Consider the following 22,707-nt stretch of genomic DNA (forward strand, 5'->3'; position numbering starts at 1 on the left):
TGAGCCACAACCCCATCCCCAGGCATTTGTGTGTGTGTGTGTGTGTGTGTGTGTGTGTGTGTGTGTGGTGCTGGGGATTGAACCCACAACCTTGTACATGCAAGGCAAGCACTCTACCAACTGAACTATATTCCCAGCCCTCACATGCTTTTCTTGACAGTAGTGGTTCTCAAAGTGTGGCCCTAGGCAGGCAGCATAAGCCTCACTCGTTAGAAATGGAGAATTTCAGGGGCTGGGGTTGTAGCTTAGTGGTTGAGTGCATGCCTGGAATTCATGAGGCACTGGGTTCTATCCTCAGCACCACATAAAAAGTAAATAAGTTAAAAAAAAAAAAAAAGATATTGTGTCCACCTACAACTAAAAAGAAATTTAAAAAAAGAAAAATAGAAAGAAAGAGATGGAGAATTTCATACCTTACCCTAGACTTTTGAAATCAGGAAGGCCAGGGTGGAACCCAATAACCTGGTTTAAGGATACCCACAAGGGGCTGGGGATGTGGCTCAAGCGGTAGCACGCTTGCCTGGCATGCGTGCGGCCCGGGTTCGATCCTTAGCACCATATACAAACAAAGATGTTGTGTCTGCCGAAAACTGAAAAATAAATATTGAAATTAAAAAAAAAAAAAAAAAAAAAAGGATACCCACAAGTGATTCTCAAGCACCTGAAGATGAGAACCACTGTTCTATAGCCACCCTCCTCACTAGGGTTCTGGAGCACAGCAGTATCACCTGGGGGCTTATTGAAATTATCCCATTTTAGAGCCAGACACCATGGCACATATCCATAATCCTAGTGTCTCCAGAGACTGAGGTAGGAAGATCTCAAGTTTGAGGCCAATTTCAGCAATTTAGGAGACCTACTGCAATTTAGGGACACCCTGTCTCAAAAAAAAAAAAAAAAAAAAAAAATCCCATCTCAGGTCCCAACGCAGACCTACTGAATCTGAATCTGCATTTTTAGAAGATCCTTAGATTATTTGTGTGCACATTATAGTTAAAAGAAAAAGATTATTTAATATGCTTAACTGATTCTTTTTATTTCTCAGAATATGCTTGACTGAGTCTTTTATTTCTCTTATTGGAAGAAGAGTACTGGAAAGATAAAACTCACCAGGCTGAAATTATACATTCAGAATTCAGCTATGTATCTCACTCCCTATAGCAAAATCGAAACATTTTAAACTTAAAAAGATATAATCCTCATTGAACTTTCAAACATTCATTTTCTTTTTTTGGTACTGGGGATTGAACTCAGGAACGCTTTACCACTGAACCACATTCCCAGCCTTTTTAATTTTTTTATTTTGAGATAGGGTCTTGCTAAGTCACTTAGAGTCTCATTAAGTTGCTAAGGCTGGCTTCAAACTTATGATCCTCCTGCCTCAGCCTCCAGAGTTGCTGGGATTACAAGCATGCTCCACCAAGCCCAGAATAAAAAAATTTTTTTTTTAGAAAAGGTAACAAGAATAGTATAATTGTATCCTGTCTACTTCCCAACCGATGTTTAAATGAAAACCTTACCCCAAGTATAAATTTGAGAATATTCTTGGAAATAACTTGAATGCTAAGGTAAATTTGTATATGCCACCAGTGCCTTTGCAAAAGAAATAATTCTATATTTTTAAAATAAAGAAATTTAAATTCCCAGAGCCACACACAAAAATTGTGTTTTGATAGCTTTATATCCACTAGGGGTGCATTTAAGTTTTTTGAGCCCAGCTAGATTTGGTGGTACATGCCTGTAGTCTTAGCAATTTGGGAAGCTGAGACAGGAGAATTGCCGATTTGAGGCCAGCCTGTGCAAGTTAGGGAGACCCCGTCTCAAAATAAAAACTAAAAAAAGGCTGGGGAGGGCTGGGGTTGTGGCTCAGTGGTAGAGCACTTGCCTAGCACATGTGAGGCACTGAGTTCAATCCTCAGCACCACATTAAAAAATAAAATAAAATAGAGTTTAAAAAAAAAGAATTAGATAAAGGGCTGGGGACTGGGGACCTGACTCAGTGGTAGTAGAGCACCCTTGGGTTCAGTCCAATGTACTGGGGGAAAAAAAAAAAAAAAAAACTTTTGCCATGATTTTAGTTTCCTGTTCTTTGTTATTTGGTTTGTTAAATCAACTCCACAGAGTTCTAAGAATAGTTTTAGTAATTTAGCAATCTAACTGGAAATGGGAAGATTCGGCCTTTTTTTTTTAAGGGAGAGAGAGAGAGAGAGAGAAGAGAGAATTTTTTAATATTTATTTTTCAGTTTTCGGTGGACACAACATCTTTATTTTATTTTATGTGGTTCTGAGGATGAACCCAGTGCCCGCACATGCCAGGCAAGCACGTTACCGCTTGAGCCACATCCCCAGCCCCAAGATTCAGCCTTTTTAATACTTTTCAGGCCTCTGAAATCCTTTTAGCACTTTTTATTAATGCTTTTGGTTTGTTTGTTCTGGAACCTGGTTTCCCAGTCATGCCCTTCTTTGCCTCTCTAGCCTCTGACCTCTCTTGTCTAAGACTTTGGCTATTGACCTTGGAGCTCTACCAGGGTGTTTTGATAGCTTTATATCCACTAGAGAATAAATAGGGGTGCATTTTTCTGTGATTTTTCTGAAGATTCCCAAGTGAGAAGTATTAGGGTCCCCTCCTTTGCTTGTGTTCACCCCATCTGTAAATTAGTGATGAAACAAGCCAGCTAGTCAGTTTTCTGGGTCGACCAAGATTTAACAGGTTGAAACAATGCTCTGTGGTTGAATCACCCTGCACTCAAGAAGGAGCTGATAAATCAAAGAACCCTGGAAACAAACCTGTGTGCACTTTCCTGCTTCCTTTTGCCACTCTTCCTCCAAGGCTCAGGAGTGACACATGGCTTGGGGTGTTTTTCTCTTAGTCACATGTTAAAGCCAAGTGTTCTCAAGTGTTGGAATCAAAGTGATTTTAATCTTATCTTCTCTAATCTCAGTTGACATCTATGCAACATGGTCCCTCCTTCAGATCCTACTTAGAAGCGTTTGAAGGTAAAGAAAAAGCGTTTATACTCCGGTGGCCTTTGCTTTGCTAATGTAGAGATGAAGGAAGAAATAAAACTTGTTATTTATAAAATACATAATTGTTCACAGGAAATTCTAAGGCATATTTAAAAAGTTACAAAACTAATAAGTGAGTTTAGAAAGGTTATGGGATATAAGATCCACATGTATAAGTTAATTGCACTTTTTAATTTCTTGGTACTGGGGATTGAACCCAGAGGCACTTGACTACTGAGACATATCTCCAGGCCTTTCTATTATTATTTTTTTTTTTTATTTTAAGACAGGGCCTTGCTATGTGGCTTGGGGACTTGCTAATTTGCTGAGGTTGGCCTCAAACTTGCAATCCTCTTGCCTCAGCCTCCCAAGTTACTGTGATTACAATGTGTGCCACCACACCAGACTAAATTTTTTAATTTAAAAAGTGTAATGCCAGGAGCGGTGGCACACACCTGTAATCCCAGCAGTTCTGTAGGCTGAGACTAGGAGTATCTCGAGTTCAAAGCCAGCCTCAGCAACGGGGAGATGCAAAGCAACTTAGACCTTGTCTCTAAATAAAAATACAAAATAGGAATGGGGATGTGGTCAGTGGTCAAGTGCCCTTGAGTTCAATCCCTGGTACCCCCGCAAAAAATGTGTAATTGCTGGGTGCAGTGATGCATATCTATAATTCCAGCGATTTAGGAGCCGAAGGCAAGAGGATTGAAAGTTTGAGGCCAACCACAGCATTTAGTCGAACTGCATGTATACTTACATACAGTCACATTCAGATTGTGCTACCACTGAGGTTGTTTTTTTTTTTTTTGCACTGGCTCATTAGGTGGCTTAGGGCCTCATAAAGTTGCTGAGGCTGGCTTCGAACTCGCCATGCTCCTGCCTCAGCCTCCCAATTTTCTGAAATTACAGGTACATGCCCTAGCGACCCGCCATTGGATTATCTTCTAACACATAGAATTATATATTTTATATATATAAATACATACACACATATTTATGTACATATGTATGTACATATATATATAAATACATATATATATGTCATATATATAAAGACAAGAAAATGATTAGTGCTTTAATAGGGGAATATACATTTTATTTAGGTAAAATAATGACCTCTATCAAGTTTTAAATATTACAACATCAAAGTATATTTATTGTAATAAGTATAAAAAACATAAGTAAAAATATGTGGAAAAATGAAATAACAACTTGGGATGATTCATAGTGACCTTTAAGGAATTCATAACTGTGTTCCTGTCAGTACTTAAGGATTTAAATAGTATTAGTTTGTGCTTGAGTTAATCATAAACTACAGTTAGCAGACTTTAGTTCAATAGCATTTCAGGGTGAATATTGAGTTCCTGGCAATAACAGATAGATGAGACTGTATTTCTGGTTTTATTTTTTAAAAAAAACCCATGAGGGATTCATTTTGTGTGTCTGAGTTTGATCCTTCTCTACCCCCACTGCAAATGATGTGTTTGGCTTATCCATTGGTTAAGTATATGCATTGCTCAAGTTCATAATGTGTTTCTGACATTGAGTTTGAATTGGAAGAGATTTGGTTTTAACAAGTGTTATTTATGCTCCTTGGGGGATCATTAGAACTAGATAATGTAAAAAGTCTGAAAATCAGTCTCTGGCTTCTGTTCAACTTGAAAGAGAGGTGGTGATGCCTAATGGTACACTGCCAATGGTCAACTCCTCATCTGCACTTGTGGAGGGCTGGTGTTACACAGTTTTGCTGAAGCAGAATGTCCAAATGACCTCTGTGTCCTTTTGGAGTTCATCATGATTTTATAATGACAGACTCTTCTAGAAATTGCACCCTTTATTTTACAGACTTCATCCCCCTAATCAGGTGGAGTTGTTCCCCTCCCAGTTTTCCTCTAGTGTCTTGTCCAGCCTCCATCAGTGTCCTAATCACACAGGAACATGATGAGATATTTACATTAACACATAAACAACAGAGTGAGAAATTCTTCAGCTGGTCTGTATCTTGCTCATCTTTGTTGTCTTCAGCACTTAGCACTGTTCCTAGAACCTACTAGCTTCTCAATAAATATTTGTTGAGTGAAGGAATGATGAAACCAAAGCCCAGGGACAGGAAGTTATCTGCCCAAGATTCCAAGTCTAGTTAGTAACAACATTCTAGCCGAGCGCAGTGGTGCACACCTGTAATCACAGCAGCTCAAGAGGCTGAGGCAGGAGGATCTAGAGTTCAAAGCCAACATCAGCAAAAGCGAGGTGCTAAGCAACTCAGTGAGATCCTGTCTGTAAATAAAATTCAAAATCAGGGCTGGGGATGTGGTTCAGGGGTTGAGTGCCCCTGAGATCAATCCCCAGTACAACCAAAAAAAAAAAAAAAAAAAAACCCACAAAATTCTGAGAGGTAGGATATGACAACATTTTAATTAAATTGCATTCTTTGAAAATACATAGTTAAAGGGCTGGGGATGTGGCTCAAGCAGTAGCGCGCTCGCCTGGCATGCATGCGGCCCGGGTTCGATCCTCAGCACCACATACAAACAAAGATGTTGTGTCTGTCGAAAACTAAAAAATAAATATTAAAAAAAGAAAATACATAGTTAAGAGGCTAGAATTGGGGGCTGGTGTTCTGGCTCAGTGGTAGAGCATTTGCCTAGCATGTGTGAAGCACTAGGTTCAAGTCTCAGCACCACATATAAATAAATAAAATAAAGATCCATTGACAACTAAATAATATATTTTTTAAAAAAGAGACTAGAATTGGATTTGATCTTGGAATCAAATTTCTCTATCAGATTATTCATAGAATCAGAAATTTAAGTGATAGTCCACAACATCAAAAATAGACTATGGGGGGGCTGGGATTGTGGCTCAGTGGTAGAGCACTTGCCTAGCACTTGTGAGGCCCTGGGTTCAATCCTCAGCCCCACATAAAAATAAATTAATTAATTAAAAATAAAAATAGACTATGGGGTCTACCTTAAGAGTTTGAGGGGAGGGTTATTTGTTTCTTTGTTGTTTTCCCTTAGAGTTTTGCTTTTCTTGTTAATATTCTACTTGTAGGAATGGTAGGTAGGTTCATATTTGTGGGAGAAGTCACTTTGATTGGCTTTCCCATAGTTGGAAAAGCAAGAATGGAATAAGTCTCTATTCTAGGCAGAAAGATCTTTCCCCATCTCTGGAATCTATAGGCCCTTGCTTGTGTTCAAGGTAAATCTTTGTGAGAAATAACTACAGTAGATGCCACTTATCCATGGGAAATATCCTTCAAGAACCCCCCACAAATAGTACCAAACCCTAAATATACTATGTTTTTTTTTAGTATACATTACTTATAATAATTTAACTTATAAATTGAGTACAAAAGAGATTAACCACAATACCTAATCATAAAATAGAACAATTTGTTGGGGCTGGGGTTGTGGCTCAGCGGTAGAACGCTTGCCTAGCACGTGCAAAGCCCTGGGTTCCATCCTCAGCCCCACATAAACATAAATAAATAAAATAAAGGTATTGTGTCCAACTACAACTAAAAAATAAATATTAAAAAATAAGAAAATAGAAATTATAACAATAGACTGCAATAAAAGTTGTTTAAAATGAATGAATTGTTTATTTCTGGAATTTTCCACCCAATACTTTTGGACCACAGGTAACTGAAACACTGAAAGTGAATCCTCAGATAAAGAGGTACTGCTGTAATCCTTTTTGGCATAGGTTGGGGGAAGCTGGAGGTAACCCTCTGTGTGTGTAATGAGCCCTGAGGCTTGTGCCAGAATCAAGGCTGTTTTTCTTTTGCTGAGACAGAGAAGGTTGGAATAGGATATCAGCGTGAGAGAATACCTGTGGTTGTGGCCTTTGAGGAGGTCAGAGTGACCCAGGAAATGTAATCTGGCCAGTGGCCAGGTGGCAGTCATTACTGAGCTCCACAGTCTTCCCTGAAGATGTCTCCAGAAAATCCTATCCAGGAGTCCTTGAGATGCTTTTCTGTGGATAGCTGGAGTGTAAGAGACAGACACAGAGAAACAGATGAAAGGGAGAAGAAGAAAACACAAAAAAAGGTGTGGCCCAGCAGACCTAAAGGATATCCTTCACCTACTGTTTCAAGGTAACAAAATGAGCACCAGAGTCACCTACCTGGCTGGCACCAGTGGCCATAGGGAAAGGTGTGTAAGGTCTGGGCTAGCTGAATAGTGGGAGTGTACAGGTGCAGGTCAGCCTCAGAGTAGAGTCGTGATGAGCCTGCTACCTGAACTCAGTGGACATATGACAATGGCACCTGGCCTGGACCTCAGGGATTAGGTTGGCCAACATTTTTTTTCTCCCAGCCAGGGTCAAAACAATAACAACAACAAAAATTCTCTGCAGGCTTTATGCATATGGAGAGTAACTAAGGAAGAATTAGAATTAGGCTTTTAATCTTCTGTTACCAAGTGTTGCTTGGTTCGGTGGCACATGCGCTAAGGCAGGAGGATTGCAAGTTCAAAGACAACCTCAGCAACTTAGTGAGAACCTGTCTCAAAATAAGAAAGGCTGAGATGCAAAGCAGCTCTGGGTTCAATTCCAGGTACCAAAAAAAAAAGTGTCCTCATTTCCTACCAGCAGGAATTGTTACCATTGAGTTGGGATCTGAAGGAGAATGTTATAAGTCAAGAATGTCTTGAAATTGCTTGCAAATCCACGTGTATTTTTTTTCCCCCTGGGGAAAGGTCCATAGCAGAATCGTGATTCAGAAAAGGTCAAGAACTATTGGGGCCGTGTATGGTGGCACTTACTGTAACCCCAGCAGCTTGAGAGGCTGAGGCAGAAAGATGGAGAGTTCAAAGCCAGCCTCAGCAATTTAACAAGGCTTTCAGCAACTCAGTGAGACCCTGTCTCTAAATAAAAAATGAAAAGGGCTCAGTGGTTAAGTGCCCTGGGTTAATTCCCTGATACAAAAAAAAAAAAAAAAAAAGAACTATTGGGGTAAGGCAAGACAGAACACATGCATTTATAGAGATTTGTTGTTCAGATGACAGGACTTAAAATGAATGGAGTAAGGGAGTGTAATAATACTCAGCTGGTAGCCCAGGGACTGTGGATTAACAGCTGGTCACCCAATGACCGTGGTTACCTTAAGGCATACACACACATACGGATAATAGGTTGGGAAATTGCTGAATGAGTGAAATGCATACAGAGGAATAAACACCACATATCCAAAGGAACATAGTAGGAATAGAACAGTCACTGTACGGAGATCACTAAATACAATTGGATGCTAGGATGGACAGAGTATTCGATTATTCTCAGGCCTGATTCAGTAGATATTTCACAAGAGGGCTAGGTCTCAGGGATTTTCAGGGGCTATACTTGTCTTTAATTTAAGGTTGTCCCATTTCTGAGTGTGAGGCCCTCTTGAGTTGTATTGCCTATGGTAGTGCCTTAGAAACAAAAGCGTAGTCTTATTCTTCTTTGGTTCCTTGACCTAAACCTTATTTCATCCATCTCTGCTTCATCTTTTTCCTGACTCTTGGGGAACTGGTATTTTCTTATACTATCCTTATGACCAGTGCTCTGAAATTCATTCCCATCCTTGGGGTCCAAGCTAATGGGATGCTGGGGTAGAACGGTTTCCAGAACTGATTTTTTTTTTCTAGTACTGGAGATTGAACCCAGGGGTGCTTTACCACTGAGTGGCATTGCCAGCCCTTTTTATATTTTTTTAAGACAGGGTCTCACTAAGTTGTTTAGGGCCTCATTAAGTTTCTGAGGCTGGCCTTGAATTTGCAATCCTCCTGCTTCAGTCTCCTGAGTCACTGGGATTACAGGTGTGTGCCACTGCACCCAGTTCAGAAATGGAAATCTAAGTGGGCAAAAGAGAAAAGTTTCAGGACATTACTTTCTCAAAGTTCATAAATCTTAAAGAAGGAGAGACAGACAAGGAATGGGAGTTCTCAGGGAGAACTTTGAGTCAGAGGAAGGAAGACAGATCATTTTTAAGTCTTTAGTCAAGATCCACAGCTGTTTGATCCAATGTTTTCCTCACTGGTCCAGTTGTTAGTGGATAATCTGAGGACCTCTTTCCCTTCTTGCCCCCTTCTTCTGGCCTGCACTTGACCTTGGTTGTGTTCCTTTGCCATTGAAAAGTTGTCTTAGGGGGCTGGGGCTCAGTGGTAGGGTGCTCGCCTAGCACATGTGAGGCACTGGGTTCAAGCCTCAGCACCATGTAAAAATAAAATATTGTGTCTATCTACAACTAAAAAAAAAAAGAAAAGAAAAAGAAAAGTTGTCTTAGAGGAGCACATCAAGTTGGTGACTTTTATTCTGTGGGTGACTTTGCAGCTGTGCCAATTCTGACTGCCCTCTTTGCCCAACTGACTGCAGGTCATCATACCTTCCACTGATAATCTGCTTTGTGCAGCTGTCTACAGATCCAATTCGAGATCCATGACTATTATTTGATCTCATAGGAAGCAAAATACTTGTAGTCACTGGTTTATTTCTACTAGGGTAATAGCATCTTGTATAATGTATCCATTGGGAAAATTTCCAAAGAATCAAATATCAGAAATTCAACTACATCAAGACATTTGGTTCCTGAAACAATAAGCTATTCAGTGTAAGCATCTTGGGATATCTTTACTTATATCATTCACAGGAGGAATTTTTTTAAAAAATTCTAGTTGCAGAAATTACACATTTTTCCTCCTTTTCCAACTTCTCTCTGAAAACTGTCTAGTATTAAAGTCAGATTAAAGCTGGATGTACAGTTCAAGGCCTGAGTTTGATCCTTAGCAACACACATATACACACACACACACACACACACACACAAATCATAATATTCTTGAGCTATAGGTAAACATGATAAACATATGAATTTGTCCTGGGGGTATACATTTTTTTGATTGTGTGGCAAATCTTTTATTTTTTTTAAATTTTTTTGGTGGTAGATAGACACAATATCTTTATTTTATTTATTTATTTTTATGTGGTGCTGAGGATCAAACCCAGTGTCTCACACATGCTAGGCTAGCCCTCTACCACTGTGCCATAACCACAGCCCATTATGTGGCATCTCTAATGTTTTCTTTTTATGTGTGCCTATTTATTTATTTGTTTTATGGAATTGGCTTATGCAATTATGGAGTCAGGCAAGTCACAAGATCTGCAGAGTAATGTGGGAAGCTGTAAACCGGAAGAACTGATGGTATAATTCTAATCCAAATCAGAAGGCCTGAGGTCCAGGAAAGCCAATGGTATAATCCTCATTCAAAGATTGAAAAGCTCAAGACCAAGAAGAGCTGATATTTCAGTTCAAATTTGGGTTCACACTTTCAGAGATTTCAGTCCATGGTTGATTGTCTCTATGGCCAGATGAGAGAGAAGATCATGGCAGAAGTGTGTGGCGGAGGAAGCTGTGTGGCTCATGGCAACCAGCAAAGAGAGAGGGAGTAGAGGGAGAGAGCCTTTGAATGTTTTCTTGTTAAAGGAAAGGTGAGGAATAAAAAGTATGGCTTTGACATCATACTTCCATTTGTTCAACAAGTGTTTGTTGAATAGTTACAATGTACAGGTCCTGTGGTAGATACCAGTAAACAGAAATGAAAGACACTGTCACAGTCCATAAGAAACTCATAAACCAATGGGGAAATCCAGGAAGTGAATAATTTATTACAATATGGTGGGGGGGAGGGGTAATTGTCCTGAGAGTGGTCAACAGGTGCCAGTAGCCCTGAGAAGGTCACTGCTTCTTGCAGTGGAAAAGCAGTAGCCCTCATTTTTTTTTAATATTTATTTTTTAGTTGTAGTTGGACACAATACCTTTATTTTATTGATTTATATGTGGTGCTGAGGATCAAACCCAGGGTCTCCCATGTGCTAGGCGAGCGCTTTACTGCTAAGCCACAACCCCAGCCCAACCTTCATTGTTTTAGCCCTTCATTTTTATCAAGGAACAACAAAAAAAGATTTTCCACGTAGATAAGTCACTTGAAATGTTTTCCAGATAACTAGGCTTATCTGTCTAGGTCCCATGCTTTTAAACATTTAAGCATGATTTTCCCTGGGAATATTTGCAAAATGTCTTCTTGTCTCTTTTCTATTTCTTTTCCTCCCCTCTCAGTCTACCTCCCACCACCATGCACACACACTTTTGAGACAAGTTCTTGCTGTACTGTTCAGTCTGGTCTTGAACTCACAATCCTCCTGCCTTAGCCTCCTGAATACTTGGGATTATAGGCACATGCCACTACACCCAACTTTCCCCTTTTCTTAAATGCAAAATACTATATAAAATTAATTATTTTCCAATTGAATAAAGACATGTACCATGAACTCCAGCTCTTTTTTTTTTTTTTTTTTTTACTGGGCTGTACACAAGATCCTTTGAAGGCATGTTTGCCTCTAAACCAAATGGCCCTTATTGTTGTTTTCCAGTTTGGGAGGATTGAACCCAAGGCCTCACAGGTGCTGTGTAAGTGTTCTACCACTGAGCTACATCTCCAGCCCCACCACCTTATAGTTTTGTTTTGTTTTTTTTAATATTTACTTTTTAGGTTTAAGTGGACACAATATCTTTATTTTACATTTATGTGGTACTGAGGATCGAACCCAGTGCCTCATGCACACTATGCGAGCACTCTACCACTGAGCCACAACCCCATCCCCAACCTTATTGTTTTTTGTAATTTTTCTATCTCTTCTGTCCTCATCAGGATGAGAATGTTGATCTAACTGCTTTTTACTTTTAGGTCCTCTCCTTTCTCTTTTCAAATGTGTGTTGGTTTAGGAATTCATACATCTAAACAGGTTAGAATTTTGAGTAAGAAAAGGGTAAGTAGACTATGAATCAAAACTTGACAGGCACACACCTCTAATTCCAGCAGCTCTGAAGGTTAAAGCAGGAGAATCCAAAGTTCGAGGTCAGCCTCAGTAATTTAGTGAGGCTCTAAGTAATTTAGGGAAACCCTGTCTCTAAATAAATAAATAGAGCTCCTCAGCTCAGTGGAAAAATGCACCTGGATTCAATCCCCAGTACCAAATAAAACAAAACAAATTGCTGGGTGTGGTGGCCCTTGCCTCCAGGGCTGGGAGGCTGAGGCAGGAGAATCATAAATTCGAGGCTAGCCTCAGCAATTTAATGAGGCCCTAACTAACTTAATGAGATCCTAACTTAAAATAAAAAATAAAAAGGACTGGGGATGTAGCTCAGGGCCTCACTAAATTGCTGAGGCTGGCTTTGAACTGGGGATCCTCCTGCCTCAGCTTCCTGAGCTGCTGGGATTATAGGCATGCACCACTGCGCCCGGTTTTGGTATTAATATATAGTTCTAAAATTGAACCAAATATATCCATTTATTTTTTAATAACCTGAACTCTCATCTGTCATAGTTTGTAGATAAAGAGTAAAAATCTGTGTTAAATAAAAAAATGTATTGGTTTTCACCTCCAAGAAGTTAGGGTCCCTCTTCTTTTCTGTTATTGGCATATAGTTTTTATATCTTATTGTCATCATTCACTTGTGGGCTTTTATTTTATTATTTTTTTAACATGTGGTCTTACTATATTGCCCAGACTGACCTGGAATTCTTAGGCTCAAGGGATTCTCCAGTCTCAGCCTCTTGAGTATCTGGAACAAGAGGTATATGCCACTGTGCCAGGAGTTTGGTTTCCTTCCTTCCTTCCTTCCTTCCTTCCTTCCTTCCTTCCTTCCTTCCTTCCTCCCTCCCTCCCTCCCTCCCAAGGGCATTTACCAGTGAGCTACATCCTCTGGTTCTTTTTAAAAATTTTTATTTTATTTTATTGGTTTGTTTTAGTTACACACGACAATAGAATCCATTTTGACATAATTATACAAGCATGGAATATATCTTATTCTAATTCTGACCCCAGTACCTCTCTTTCCCCTAAAATTTCTTATTTTGAGACAGAGTCTCATTAAGTTGCCCAGACTGACCTTGAACTTGCAATCCTCCTCTCTAAACATCCTGAGTAGCTGGAAGGTGGCTCCTGGATCTCCATTTTAATAAATGCTTGCTCCATTCATGAACAAATGTCCACCAGGCCTTAATGCAACCCTGATCATTCAAACATACTGCTTTGAGATTTTCTTTCTTTTTTTTAATATTTATTTTTAAGTTTTAGGTGGACACAATATCTTTATTTTACATTTATGTGGTGCTGAGGATCAAACCCAGTGCCTCGTGCATGCTAGGTGAGCACTCTACCACTGAGCTAAAACCCCAGCCCCTGCTTTGAGATTTTCTAGTCATTCTCCGGGCTGTCCATTAATCTATGGTGACCAACTGTCTGAGTTCTCTTAGGATTGAAAGAATGTGGGAACTTTAGTTTTAAATTAAAGTTGGAGGGCTGGGGATGTGGCTCAAGCGGTAGCGCGCTCGCCCGGCATGTGGGCAGTCTGGGTTCGATCCTCAGCACCACATACAAACAAAGATGTTGTGTCTGCCGAAATCTAAAGAATAAATGTTAAAAAAAAAATAAATAAATAAATAAATAAATTAAAGTTGGAGAGGATTTTTGGGATTTTAAATTTTCAGTGCTAAACCAGGATGAGTTGGTCACCCTATTAATAATTCAGTGATGGATTTGAAGGTTGGAAGAAGTGTTGCCTACCTCTGGCTTCTGCAGCTATGGTCATGAATGTGATACTACCAGAATGAGATAGGAGGAGGGTATTTCCAGCTGGGTCTCTTGGAGGTATTAAGCCCTGACTGAGAAGGTCTGCAGCTTGCAAGAATCTTAAATCTATTCATGCAGCAGTAACCAGGCCCCAGGGAATCTAAAGTTTACAAGAGATGGATTAGTAAACCAGAGTGTCAGTTTAATATGTGTCTGTTACTTGTAGAAGTGGCTCCTTCCCTGTTTAAGATACTTGATAAAATGGAAAGGGAAAGTGTTGAAGCCAGGCATTACTGGAGGTTTGTATTGTATGTAGGATTTTAACTGACTTTCCATTGAGGACATCTAGAATAATTGCAATTGGTGGACACCATGGGTGAGGCCCAACAGACTCACCAACTATGTCCAGTGCCTGTGCCCACCATGAGCTCCCTGACACTGTGCTCATCTTTGCCTCATTTCAACACACTTTCCAGTTATGGTCCCTGAGTTTCAATTCATTTCACAACTATTTTGGGGTATGTACTTCCTGCTCTAGATCTCCATCTGATTCATGTTTGAGGGGACCCTGGGGTTATAGGACCCTGGAGTGTTTTGGGAACATTATCTTTAAAGTGGCTAATTTTCTCTTATTTGTTTAGTCAAAAAGATGTTCCTGTTCTAGGCTTTGGCATTCTGCTTTCTTTACAACATTTTCACAGTGGCTCTTGTCTCTAAACGGAGACAGTTACTTTTATGGTTTGCAAGCCCTCTGACCACAGGGACTTTTCACTACCAGCTCCACCTGCTGCCCTGATTCCCAGAGGCCTCCCTCCCTCTCCACCTGGCCTCCCTAATGCCCTCTGGTTGACATACTTTGGAGTTTGCTGCTGGCTAAGAACAGGGAGGGGCTGTCTTGGTGTGGGGTGATGGTGATCTGGAAATAGCCTTGGGGGAGGGGCTTGGCCTTGAGGCTGTGTTGAAGTGCTGTCTGTGCTCATAATACTTGGTACTCAGCAGCCAGAAAAAGAAGGCATCTTGGCAGACAGGCTGGCTTCTTGCTCTCAGGGTATTTATTTATCCACCTGAGCTAGTGACTGTACTGCTATCCAAAGGAAACGTTTTTACTCTGGGCTACCTAGGTGTTTCCTCCTGCCTTGGTCTCCACACTTGATTTAACTGGATCCTGCAAAGGAGGGCCCTGGGATTGCTTGTGGATTGGAGGTGAGCCAGCAGGCCACTCACTTACAGCAGCCTCGATACATTGGCAGGCACTCAGTATCAGCCACTTGTGCAGATGTTCCAAGTGAGGAAAGGTTGGTCATCAGGAGCAGAGGCAGTAAAAGGGTGGACTGAGGCAAGGCCCCCAGGAGTACCAGAAGTAGGAGGGGGAGCTGAGCAGGGACCAGGTATACTCTGATTTTCACTGAAGTTATCTTCCTTCCCACTGGGAGAGCAGGCAGCTGGTTAACACTGTCCAGTCTAGCTGTCCCTGAGTCATCCCCCTGAAAATCCTGACAACTGATAGTGACAGGCTGGCTGCTGCATAGTGGTGACAGGCTTGTGGCCTCCTTGCCTCTCATGAGACAGTCTGGATCATGGCTTCTGAATGCCTGTTCTTTCCCATCAGTCCTACATGGACCTCTTCATAGGGGTCTGGGTGATATATTGCTCTCCCACGCAGAGTTTTACTAAAGATAAACAGGTTTATGGGTAGAATGGTGTCACCAGGCCATAGCCCTGCTTCTCCTTTCCGCCCCCTACCCCTACTGTTTTTTCAGTACTGGGGATTAAACCCAGGGGCACTCTACCACTGAGCCCTTTTTGAGACAGAGTCTTGCTAAGTTGCTAAGGCCAGTGAATAAGCTTTCTAATATAAAAAAAGGAAAAAAAATCTTAATTTGCCCCAAGTTCCTTGGTTTTCTTCAGTCTTGAAAAATGGCAGAAAATGTACTGGGCCAGTGTTTCACTCTCATGCTATACTCTGCCAGCCCCCATCCTTCTGATCCCATAGGCCTACCCTCTAGCTTTGGCCCCAGACACCCTGAAGGCAGGTTCAGTTCACCAGTCTCCCTGCCCTGGGTGATGGACATTTTGCAATTAAAGTCTATATTCCCCACTTCAGAAATTAAACTTGCCCTCTCTGTACATGCATTCAAAGTCCTCACATCCTCTGACGACCATGGGCTTATTGAATGGCTTCAAAAGACCTGAGCTGGGTGTGGTGATGTATGCCTATAATATCAGTGACTACAGAGGCTGAGGCAGGAGAATCACAAGTTGAAGCCCAGCCTTAGTAACTTAGCAAGGCCCTAAGCAACTTGCTGAGACCCTATCTCAAAATTTTAAAAAAGGCAGTGAGGGGTGGCGGGGCAGGATGTGCCTATAGATGTGGATCAATGGTTAAGCACTCTTGGGTTCAATCCCCAGTACTGAAAAAAATTTAAAAAGATGTCAAGAGATTCTACAACAGCCTATAAGATACCACAAAAGGTAGCAGTGCAATGGTTAGAAACATAGATGCTAACTGGGCGTGGAGGCACATGCCTGTAACCCCAGTGACAGGAGACTAAGGCAGGAAGATTGCAAGTTCAAGGCCAGTCTTTACAACTTAGTGAGATTCTGTCTCAAAAAAAATTAAAAGGGCTGGGAATGTAGCTCAGTGGTAGAGCGCCCCTGTGTTCAGTCTTCAGTACTGCAATTAAAAAAAAAAAGATGCTGGTCAAACCAAGGTTTAAATCCAATTCTGCCATTTACTAGCTGGGTGACTTGAGAAATTGACCACTTTAGTTTCATTTTTATAAAATGAGATCAAGAATAATACCTAACACTTCATAGTGTTATGAGGATTAAACAAAATAATTACTTATGCTACATGTTCACTATTACTACAGTCCTCACCTGTGGGGTATATAAGAGTTAATGGGGGCTTAACAGTCCACCAAAAGTCTAGGGAGAACTGATTTTACCCTTTTGATTCTCATTTCCCTGCAATCTTCCACCAAAAGTGGAAGGCACTGGCCCTTTAAATAACTGGAGAAACCAGAAATTTGGGAGGCTGAGGCAGGAGAATCTCAAATTGGAGACCAGCCTCAGCAATTTAGCAAGGCCCCAAGCTACTCAGTGAAACAATGTCTCAAAATAAAAAATAAATCCCCAGTATGAAAAACAAAAAACAAAATTGGAAACAGCCTGAGAACAAAATTATGGAACTTACTTATGGAACCACTTTTGGTTCTACTTATAGTAGACACTTTGGATTTAGATTCTGGATTTTTTTGTTGTGGTACTGGGGTTGGAACCCTAGGATGCTCTACCACTGAGCTACTTCGCCAGTCCTTTCTTTTTTTTTAATTTTGGGATAGGATCTTGCTAGATTGTCTGCACTGGCCTCAAACTTGGGATACTCCTACTTCAGCCTTTTGAGTACCTAGGATTATAGTGCCACTGTGCCTGGCATGGACTTGATCTTTTGACTTTATGTTCCTGGGCTCCAGATGCCTAGACCAGTGGCTCTCCCAGACTGGCTCTGTGGCAATGCTTTGCTGGCAAGAAACAGAATGGCACTTAGGCTGACTCTTGCTTGCGTAGGGCCTAGTAGTAGGATGGTGGTCCCAGGCCTGTGGCTGTGATGATCTGAACACTCTGATGTGAGCATATAAACAAGGTGAAATATTCCACACTGGCTATAGTGGGAGGGAACTGCAACAAGTGTCAGGGAACCAGACCATATCTGTGGGTGTTCTTACCCTGGAAAGGAATTAAGTGGGTCAAACCCCACCTGTGCTCTCTAAAACTAGGATGAAGGAAAAGCCTGTTCTCTGAGTTGAAGATGCTAGAAGTGGGGGTAGGGGGGTGGGCTTCTCAGTGATGAACAGGCATCTCTCTTCCTCAGTGCTGAAGCCTTTGAAGAGACCAGTGACTTGATTTACATCCAGTGTTTTATTAAAGATAAATAGTCTCATAAGAGGAGAAGTAAACGTGTCCCCAGGCCAACAGAGAGTGCGTGTACTGTGTATATGGGATATTTATGAGGTCCCTGATCTGTGCTGAGGGGTGGTCAGTCAGGCAGGGCCTGGGCCAACCAGTAAGGCAGATGAGGGTCCCTGTCCTGGGGGACTCATTGTTCCTGGGTACCCCAGGAGATATAGTCTGGCCGTGTGGCTGCATGGTACTCATCGATGAGCTGCTGCACTATTTCTCTGGACGTGTCCATCTCATCAAAGTTGTCCTTGAAGATGTCCTCCTTGCGGAACTGCTCCATGAAGGCCTCCCGCTTCCGCAGTTTGTCAAACTGGCGACAGGTCCGCTCAAAGAGCTTGGGGCATGTAGAAAGCAGGAGTCACAAAGAAATTAAGGAGCATTATGGCCCAGAGAGCCAGGAAACCCAGGCTGAGTTATCCCCACAGCAAAATGCAGCAGCAGGGGGAGCAGGGATGCAGAGTGGAGAGGCACAGTCAGGAAACTGACTTGGAGAGAAATATGCAAACTCACCGAGGAGATACTGGTATGGTTGGCCATCATGAGCCCACTGACCCGGTGGGCTGAGGGCAGGTAGGGAGACTTCCTTGACAGGGCCACCTGGATGCTGGCTGGGCCCCAGGGGATGAAATTGGCCAACTTCCGTTCACGGATCCTCTGCAGGCTCTTGTGGACCTGCGGTGGGCATGGGAGCAGTGATGGTAGCCACTCCTCTACCCTGTGGGTTCAGGGGACAGGGTAAAGAGGCCTCACTTACCTGGGTGGGGTCCACCTCTCCCTGGATGATATTGAGGATGGCGATGTAGCAGTGGTTGGTCTGGCGGTCCCGGCCTGTGGACACCATCACGTTCTTGGGCTGCAGCAGCCGCCTCATGACATCCAGGACTGTGGTCTTCCTCACGCTGGCCACCTGAGGGGAAAGTGGGTCACAGGGACCAGGCTGGCACTTAAGACATAGTCCAAAAGAGGAGCCAACACATGTCCCCATCCAACTCAGGATACTGTGATATATCTGTGGACAATGTCTCTAGGTTCAGGTCTACCCCAAGACTCTGAGGCAGGAGTAGGCTCTTAGCAAACTCATGCCCCTGTGCATGAGCAGAAGCCAACCCCATTCATCCCCGTGCCTGCAGGAGCCAAGGCTGAGGGAAGGTGGACACAAGTCAGTAGGCAAGTGGCCTGCTTCCTGCCAGTCTCTGAGCAAGAGCCTTGTGGGGCTGCAAAGGATAGTTCTTGGGCAGAGGGGAGAAAATAAAGTCAAAGTCAGTGTCTCTGGGCCCAGGCCAACCATGCCCGGGACACTGAAGGCTGCTCTTACTGACTGGTCTGTAGTGAGGGGGGTATAACCGGTCATGAGGAAGTGGAGCCGTGGTGTGGGAATGAGCGAGGCGATGAGGCCGATGAGGTCGTTGTTCATGTAGCCGGGGTAGCGCAGGGTGGTGGTGCTGGCCGACATGATGGTGGACACCTGGGGATGGGGGTGTACATCATGGGTTTTGGCCCATGTGAGACCTCCCTTCCCAGATGGCCTTCCAGCAGTGAGGGTTTCTGGTCCAATGGAGTCTAGGATGGGGCTCACCAGCTGGTTGATCTGGGAGAAGGATGGGTTCTGGATGTGGAGGCGGTCTGTGGCAATCAGGTTCAAGGCTGTATTATCTAGCACCACCTGGGGGACAGAAGAGAGTGGCAGATTTTATGGAGGCAGGAATATAAGAAGCTCTGCCTGAGCCTAGGTTCTGAAGCTCTGAGTCTCATGGCTAGACTTTTCAAACTGGCGACAGGTGCTTTCTCACCCCAAAGGAACTTTCCCAGGCCTATGGTATAGGAGGGCCCTAAACAGACTTCCTGAATACATGAAAATGATTAAATAGACAGGGGCATCAGGAATGGGGACAGACAGAACCCCAGACTCACCACGCAGTCTGCGTTCTGGGTCAGCCTCTTGAGTGTGAGGAGTGAGTTGTATGGCTGGACCACTACATCACTCATTTCATCCTGATTGGGGAACACTGAGTATGTCTGCACCAGCTTCTTGGGGTACCTGGTAAGTTTGGGAGAAGAGGAAGAAAGCAACAGCTTAGAGGCTGGGTGAACATGGGCTTCCTCAGTTATTTGGAAACAGCTAAATCTAGATGGGGGAAATTATAGAGACCTGAGTTTTCAAAGTCCATATCCACAAAGGAGGAAGAGCCAATAGATATCCCAAAATCTAGGATTCCAACTCCAAACTTAGTGACATTCCCTGGACCTTCAATCAGAGGCCAGATTCTAGGCTCTGGTTCTGACCAATTGGAATGTGAAATGGTTCTCCATCACAACTTCACTTTCCCCATTATAGGAGGCAATAGAAGGGCTTTTTCCTTCTCATGTAAGTAGGGTGATATGTCTGCTGGGCCTCCCAGTCACTGAAGAAATCAACTTTAAGTTCATGTCTCTCCTAGCCCCCAAACAGAGACTTACCTGTCATTCAGTCGCTCTAAGAGGTAAGAGCCCAGGCCAGAGCCTGTCCCCCCAGCAATAGAGTGACAAAGCACAAAGCCCTGCATAAGAAATTGACAGTCAGTGTCTATGTATATAATAGCAGGATTTCAAACTAGACCCATCTCACAATTTTTTGGTCTCCTTGTCTTTCTTATGTTCTTCTTTCTCTTCCTGTCCCCTCACACATACAGCTTAGGAGACCCTACCTTGTCTTCAAAGATGCTAGTAGCAGTGCAAGGGGTAAATGGATTGATATCATGCCTAGATTCTACAGGGGTGTTGCCAAGTCTTCCACGTGTATAGCCCCACTAGCATTTCTGATATACTTACCTCTAGACTGTCACTGCCATCTGCCTCCCGGTCTATGATGTCAAAAATGTCCTCATGAATCTTCTCTCCCTGAACAGACATGGAGAGGATCAGTGTGGAACAAGACTATGAGACAAAAACTCTGAACTAAGAATACCTTTAATTTTCCTTATAGTACTGAAAGTCCTTTTGTGGAGCACAGCTGCTTTGCCTTTTATTTGCCGTGGTTATAAGCAAGCTTGGTACTAAGGATTGAACCTGGGGCCTCATGAATATTAGGCAAGTGTTCTATCATTGTATATTTAGTTCTATATATCTGAGTGACTCTGGACAGATTACTTAATCTTTTTATGCCTCAGTTTTCTCATCTGCATAATGAAGGTAATAACACACATCTATATTCCCTTATCTAAAATTCTTGGGGCCAGTTTTGTTTTGGAGCTCAAAAGAATTTAATTAATTGATACTGGGATTGAACCCAGAGGCATTTTATCACTGAGCTATATCCCCAGCCCTTTTTAATTAATTTTGTTTTGAGACAGGGTCTTGCTAAATTGCTCAGCCTAGCCTCAAACTTTCCCCCCCCCCTTTTTTTTTTTGCTACCAGGGATTGAACCCAGAGGTACTGAAACACTGAGTCATATCCCCAGCCCTTTTATATTTTATTTAGATATAGAGTTGCTTATGGCTTCACTAAGTTGCTGAGGCTAGCTTTGAACCCACTATCCTCCTGCTTAGCCTCCTAATAAACCACACCCGGCATGGCCTCAAACTTTCAATCTTCCTGCCTCAGGAAGACGGCAAGCCATCTGAGTAGCTGGGATTAACAGGAGTGTGCTCCTATGGCTGGCAACATATCAGATTTTAGGCAGTTTGAGACATATAATGTATATTAAATAAAACCTCATGGGGGTCTGAGGTGCATTAATCAAATACCTTAATATATCAGCAATGATAAGTTTGGGTAATGACATTAAGTTGGATATAAAATATAAAATATCCAGTCTCCACTGAAATTTGGTTTTACTGCTAAATACAACATGAAATGTTTTTTAGCTTCAGAACTTTTTGGAAGGGCAGGTAACAGATTGGTGACCTGTAGTATCTACCTCTAGGGTTGAGAGGTTTAAATAAGTTAAAATGTGTAAAGCACTTAGAATGGCCTGGTACACAACACTAGCTATTGTAGGTTCTTAACAATATTATAAATTTAACTCTAGGCAAGCACCACCTCTCGCTCTCCAGCATTCACATCACTGATCTGGTTTAATCTCTCTCTAGGAAGTCACAGGCCCTGTCCCCACACAGGGAGTTGTGGGCCCAGCCAGGGAATAGGAAATGACCTGGGAGAATCCACTCGCCCAGTTGTTGCCAGCTCCCCCTCCATGCTCCGATAGGTAGATGTTCTCTGGGTTGTAAAGCTTGGCATAGGAGGAGTTGAGGATGGAATGGATCACCCGGGGCTCCAGATCCAACAGCACTGCTCGCGGGATGTAATGTTCATCATCTGCCTATCAAGGGGAATCCAGGTTCAATCAGCTAGGTGGGCCAAGTCCTGAGTTCTCCCAATCACTGGCTCTGCTAATCCTCCCTCCTCAAGCCAGCCGCCCTGGCTATTCTGTCCACAGGGTTTCCCAGTACCAAGACACTGCCCTTCCCTTCAGGTCCCCTGGGCCACTGTTGGCGTTGACCAAGTCTCCAGGGGCACCTGGTAGAAAAAGACGTCCTTGCGGTCAGTGCCTTCGGTGGCGAACTCTTCCACGATGCCCTCAGGACTGATACCATGCTCGGCGCATAGTTGTTTCCAGAACTCGAACCCAACTGGGGGAGGAGGCAGGCGGGGTAAGAAAAAGGATATCTGGGTCTGGGCAAGATCCAATTAGCAGAAAGGGGACTGAGCTCGGGGGTTCAGGGATAAGAAGTGAAGGTTTAGGTCTCACTAGTGTGTGAGGAAAGGGCTGCATGCCAGTAACTGGGTAGGGGAGGGTCCCTTCGGGTTGGACAACTGGACACTGGGTCAGGGATGTCCCGCCTTTCGGACAACTACGATTCTAGGAAGGACCGATGGAGCCTAGGATCCCACAGTGAGATCCCATCGAATCTAAAGAACCTGGGTAGCCGAGGGGCCGGAGGTTCGCTCACTCTGATTGCCGCACTGGCCCAACTGTAGGGTGATGATTTCCCTCGGCATCGCTCCTCAGGCACCAGCGTTGCACCCGCTCCCGCCAGCAACGCCGCCGCTCGCCTGCCCGCTCGCCGCAAGACGCAGGCGCCAAACGACCCGCTCCACCCACGAACTTTCTCCTTTCCAATGAGAATTGAGTTCTGGAGATGGTA

The 22,707-nt window shown here is 43.0% G+C and overlaps 1 protein-coding gene across 1 annotated transcript; it reads right to left on the reverse strand.

Moving 5' to 3' along the window:
* Positions 1-17,522: 17,522 nt before the first annotated feature.
* LOC114102037 (tubulin gamma-1 chain) lies at positions 17,523-22,643 on the reverse strand. Its single transcript, XM_027947292.2, has 11 exons — positions 22,513-22,643; positions 22,079-22,191; positions 21,714-21,881; positions 20,392-20,460; positions 20,041-20,120; positions 19,495-19,621; positions 19,160-19,246; positions 18,899-19,048; positions 18,338-18,490; positions 18,094-18,255; positions 17,523-17,917 (listed from the first exon to the last, which is right to left on the reverse strand). The coding sequence occupies exons 1-11, from the start codon at positions 22,559-22,561 to the stop codon at positions 17,720-17,722; spliced, it is 1,356 nt and encodes a 451-aa protein (XP_027803093.1). The 5' UTR covers positions 22,562-22,643; the 3' UTR covers positions 17,523-17,719.
* Between the last annotated feature and the right edge of the window lie 64 nt (positions 22,644-22,707).

This window comes from Marmota flaviventris, chromosome 17 (assembly GCF_047511675.1).
Source record: "Marmota flaviventris isolate mMarFla1 chromosome 17, mMarFla1.hap1, whole genome shotgun sequence".
NCBI lineage: Eukaryota > Metazoa > Chordata > Mammalia > Rodentia > Sciuridae > Marmota > Marmota flaviventris.

Excerpts from the sequence above, each read along its gene's own strand:
- LOC114102037 (XM_027947292.2), bottom strand. The coding sequence starts at position 22,561 with ATGCCGAGGGAAATCATCACCCTACAGTTGGGCCAGTGCGGCAATCAG. Across the intron at positions 19,049-19,159 it reads TCTCCCAGATCAACCAGCTG|GTGTCCACCATCATGTCGGC; the intron begins GTGAGCCCCATC and ends CCCCATCCCCAG. Across the intron at positions 18,491-18,898 it reads CCCTCACTACAGACCAGTCA|GTGGCCAGCGTGAGGAAGAC; the intron begins GTAAGAGCAGCC and ends CTTTCCCCTCAG.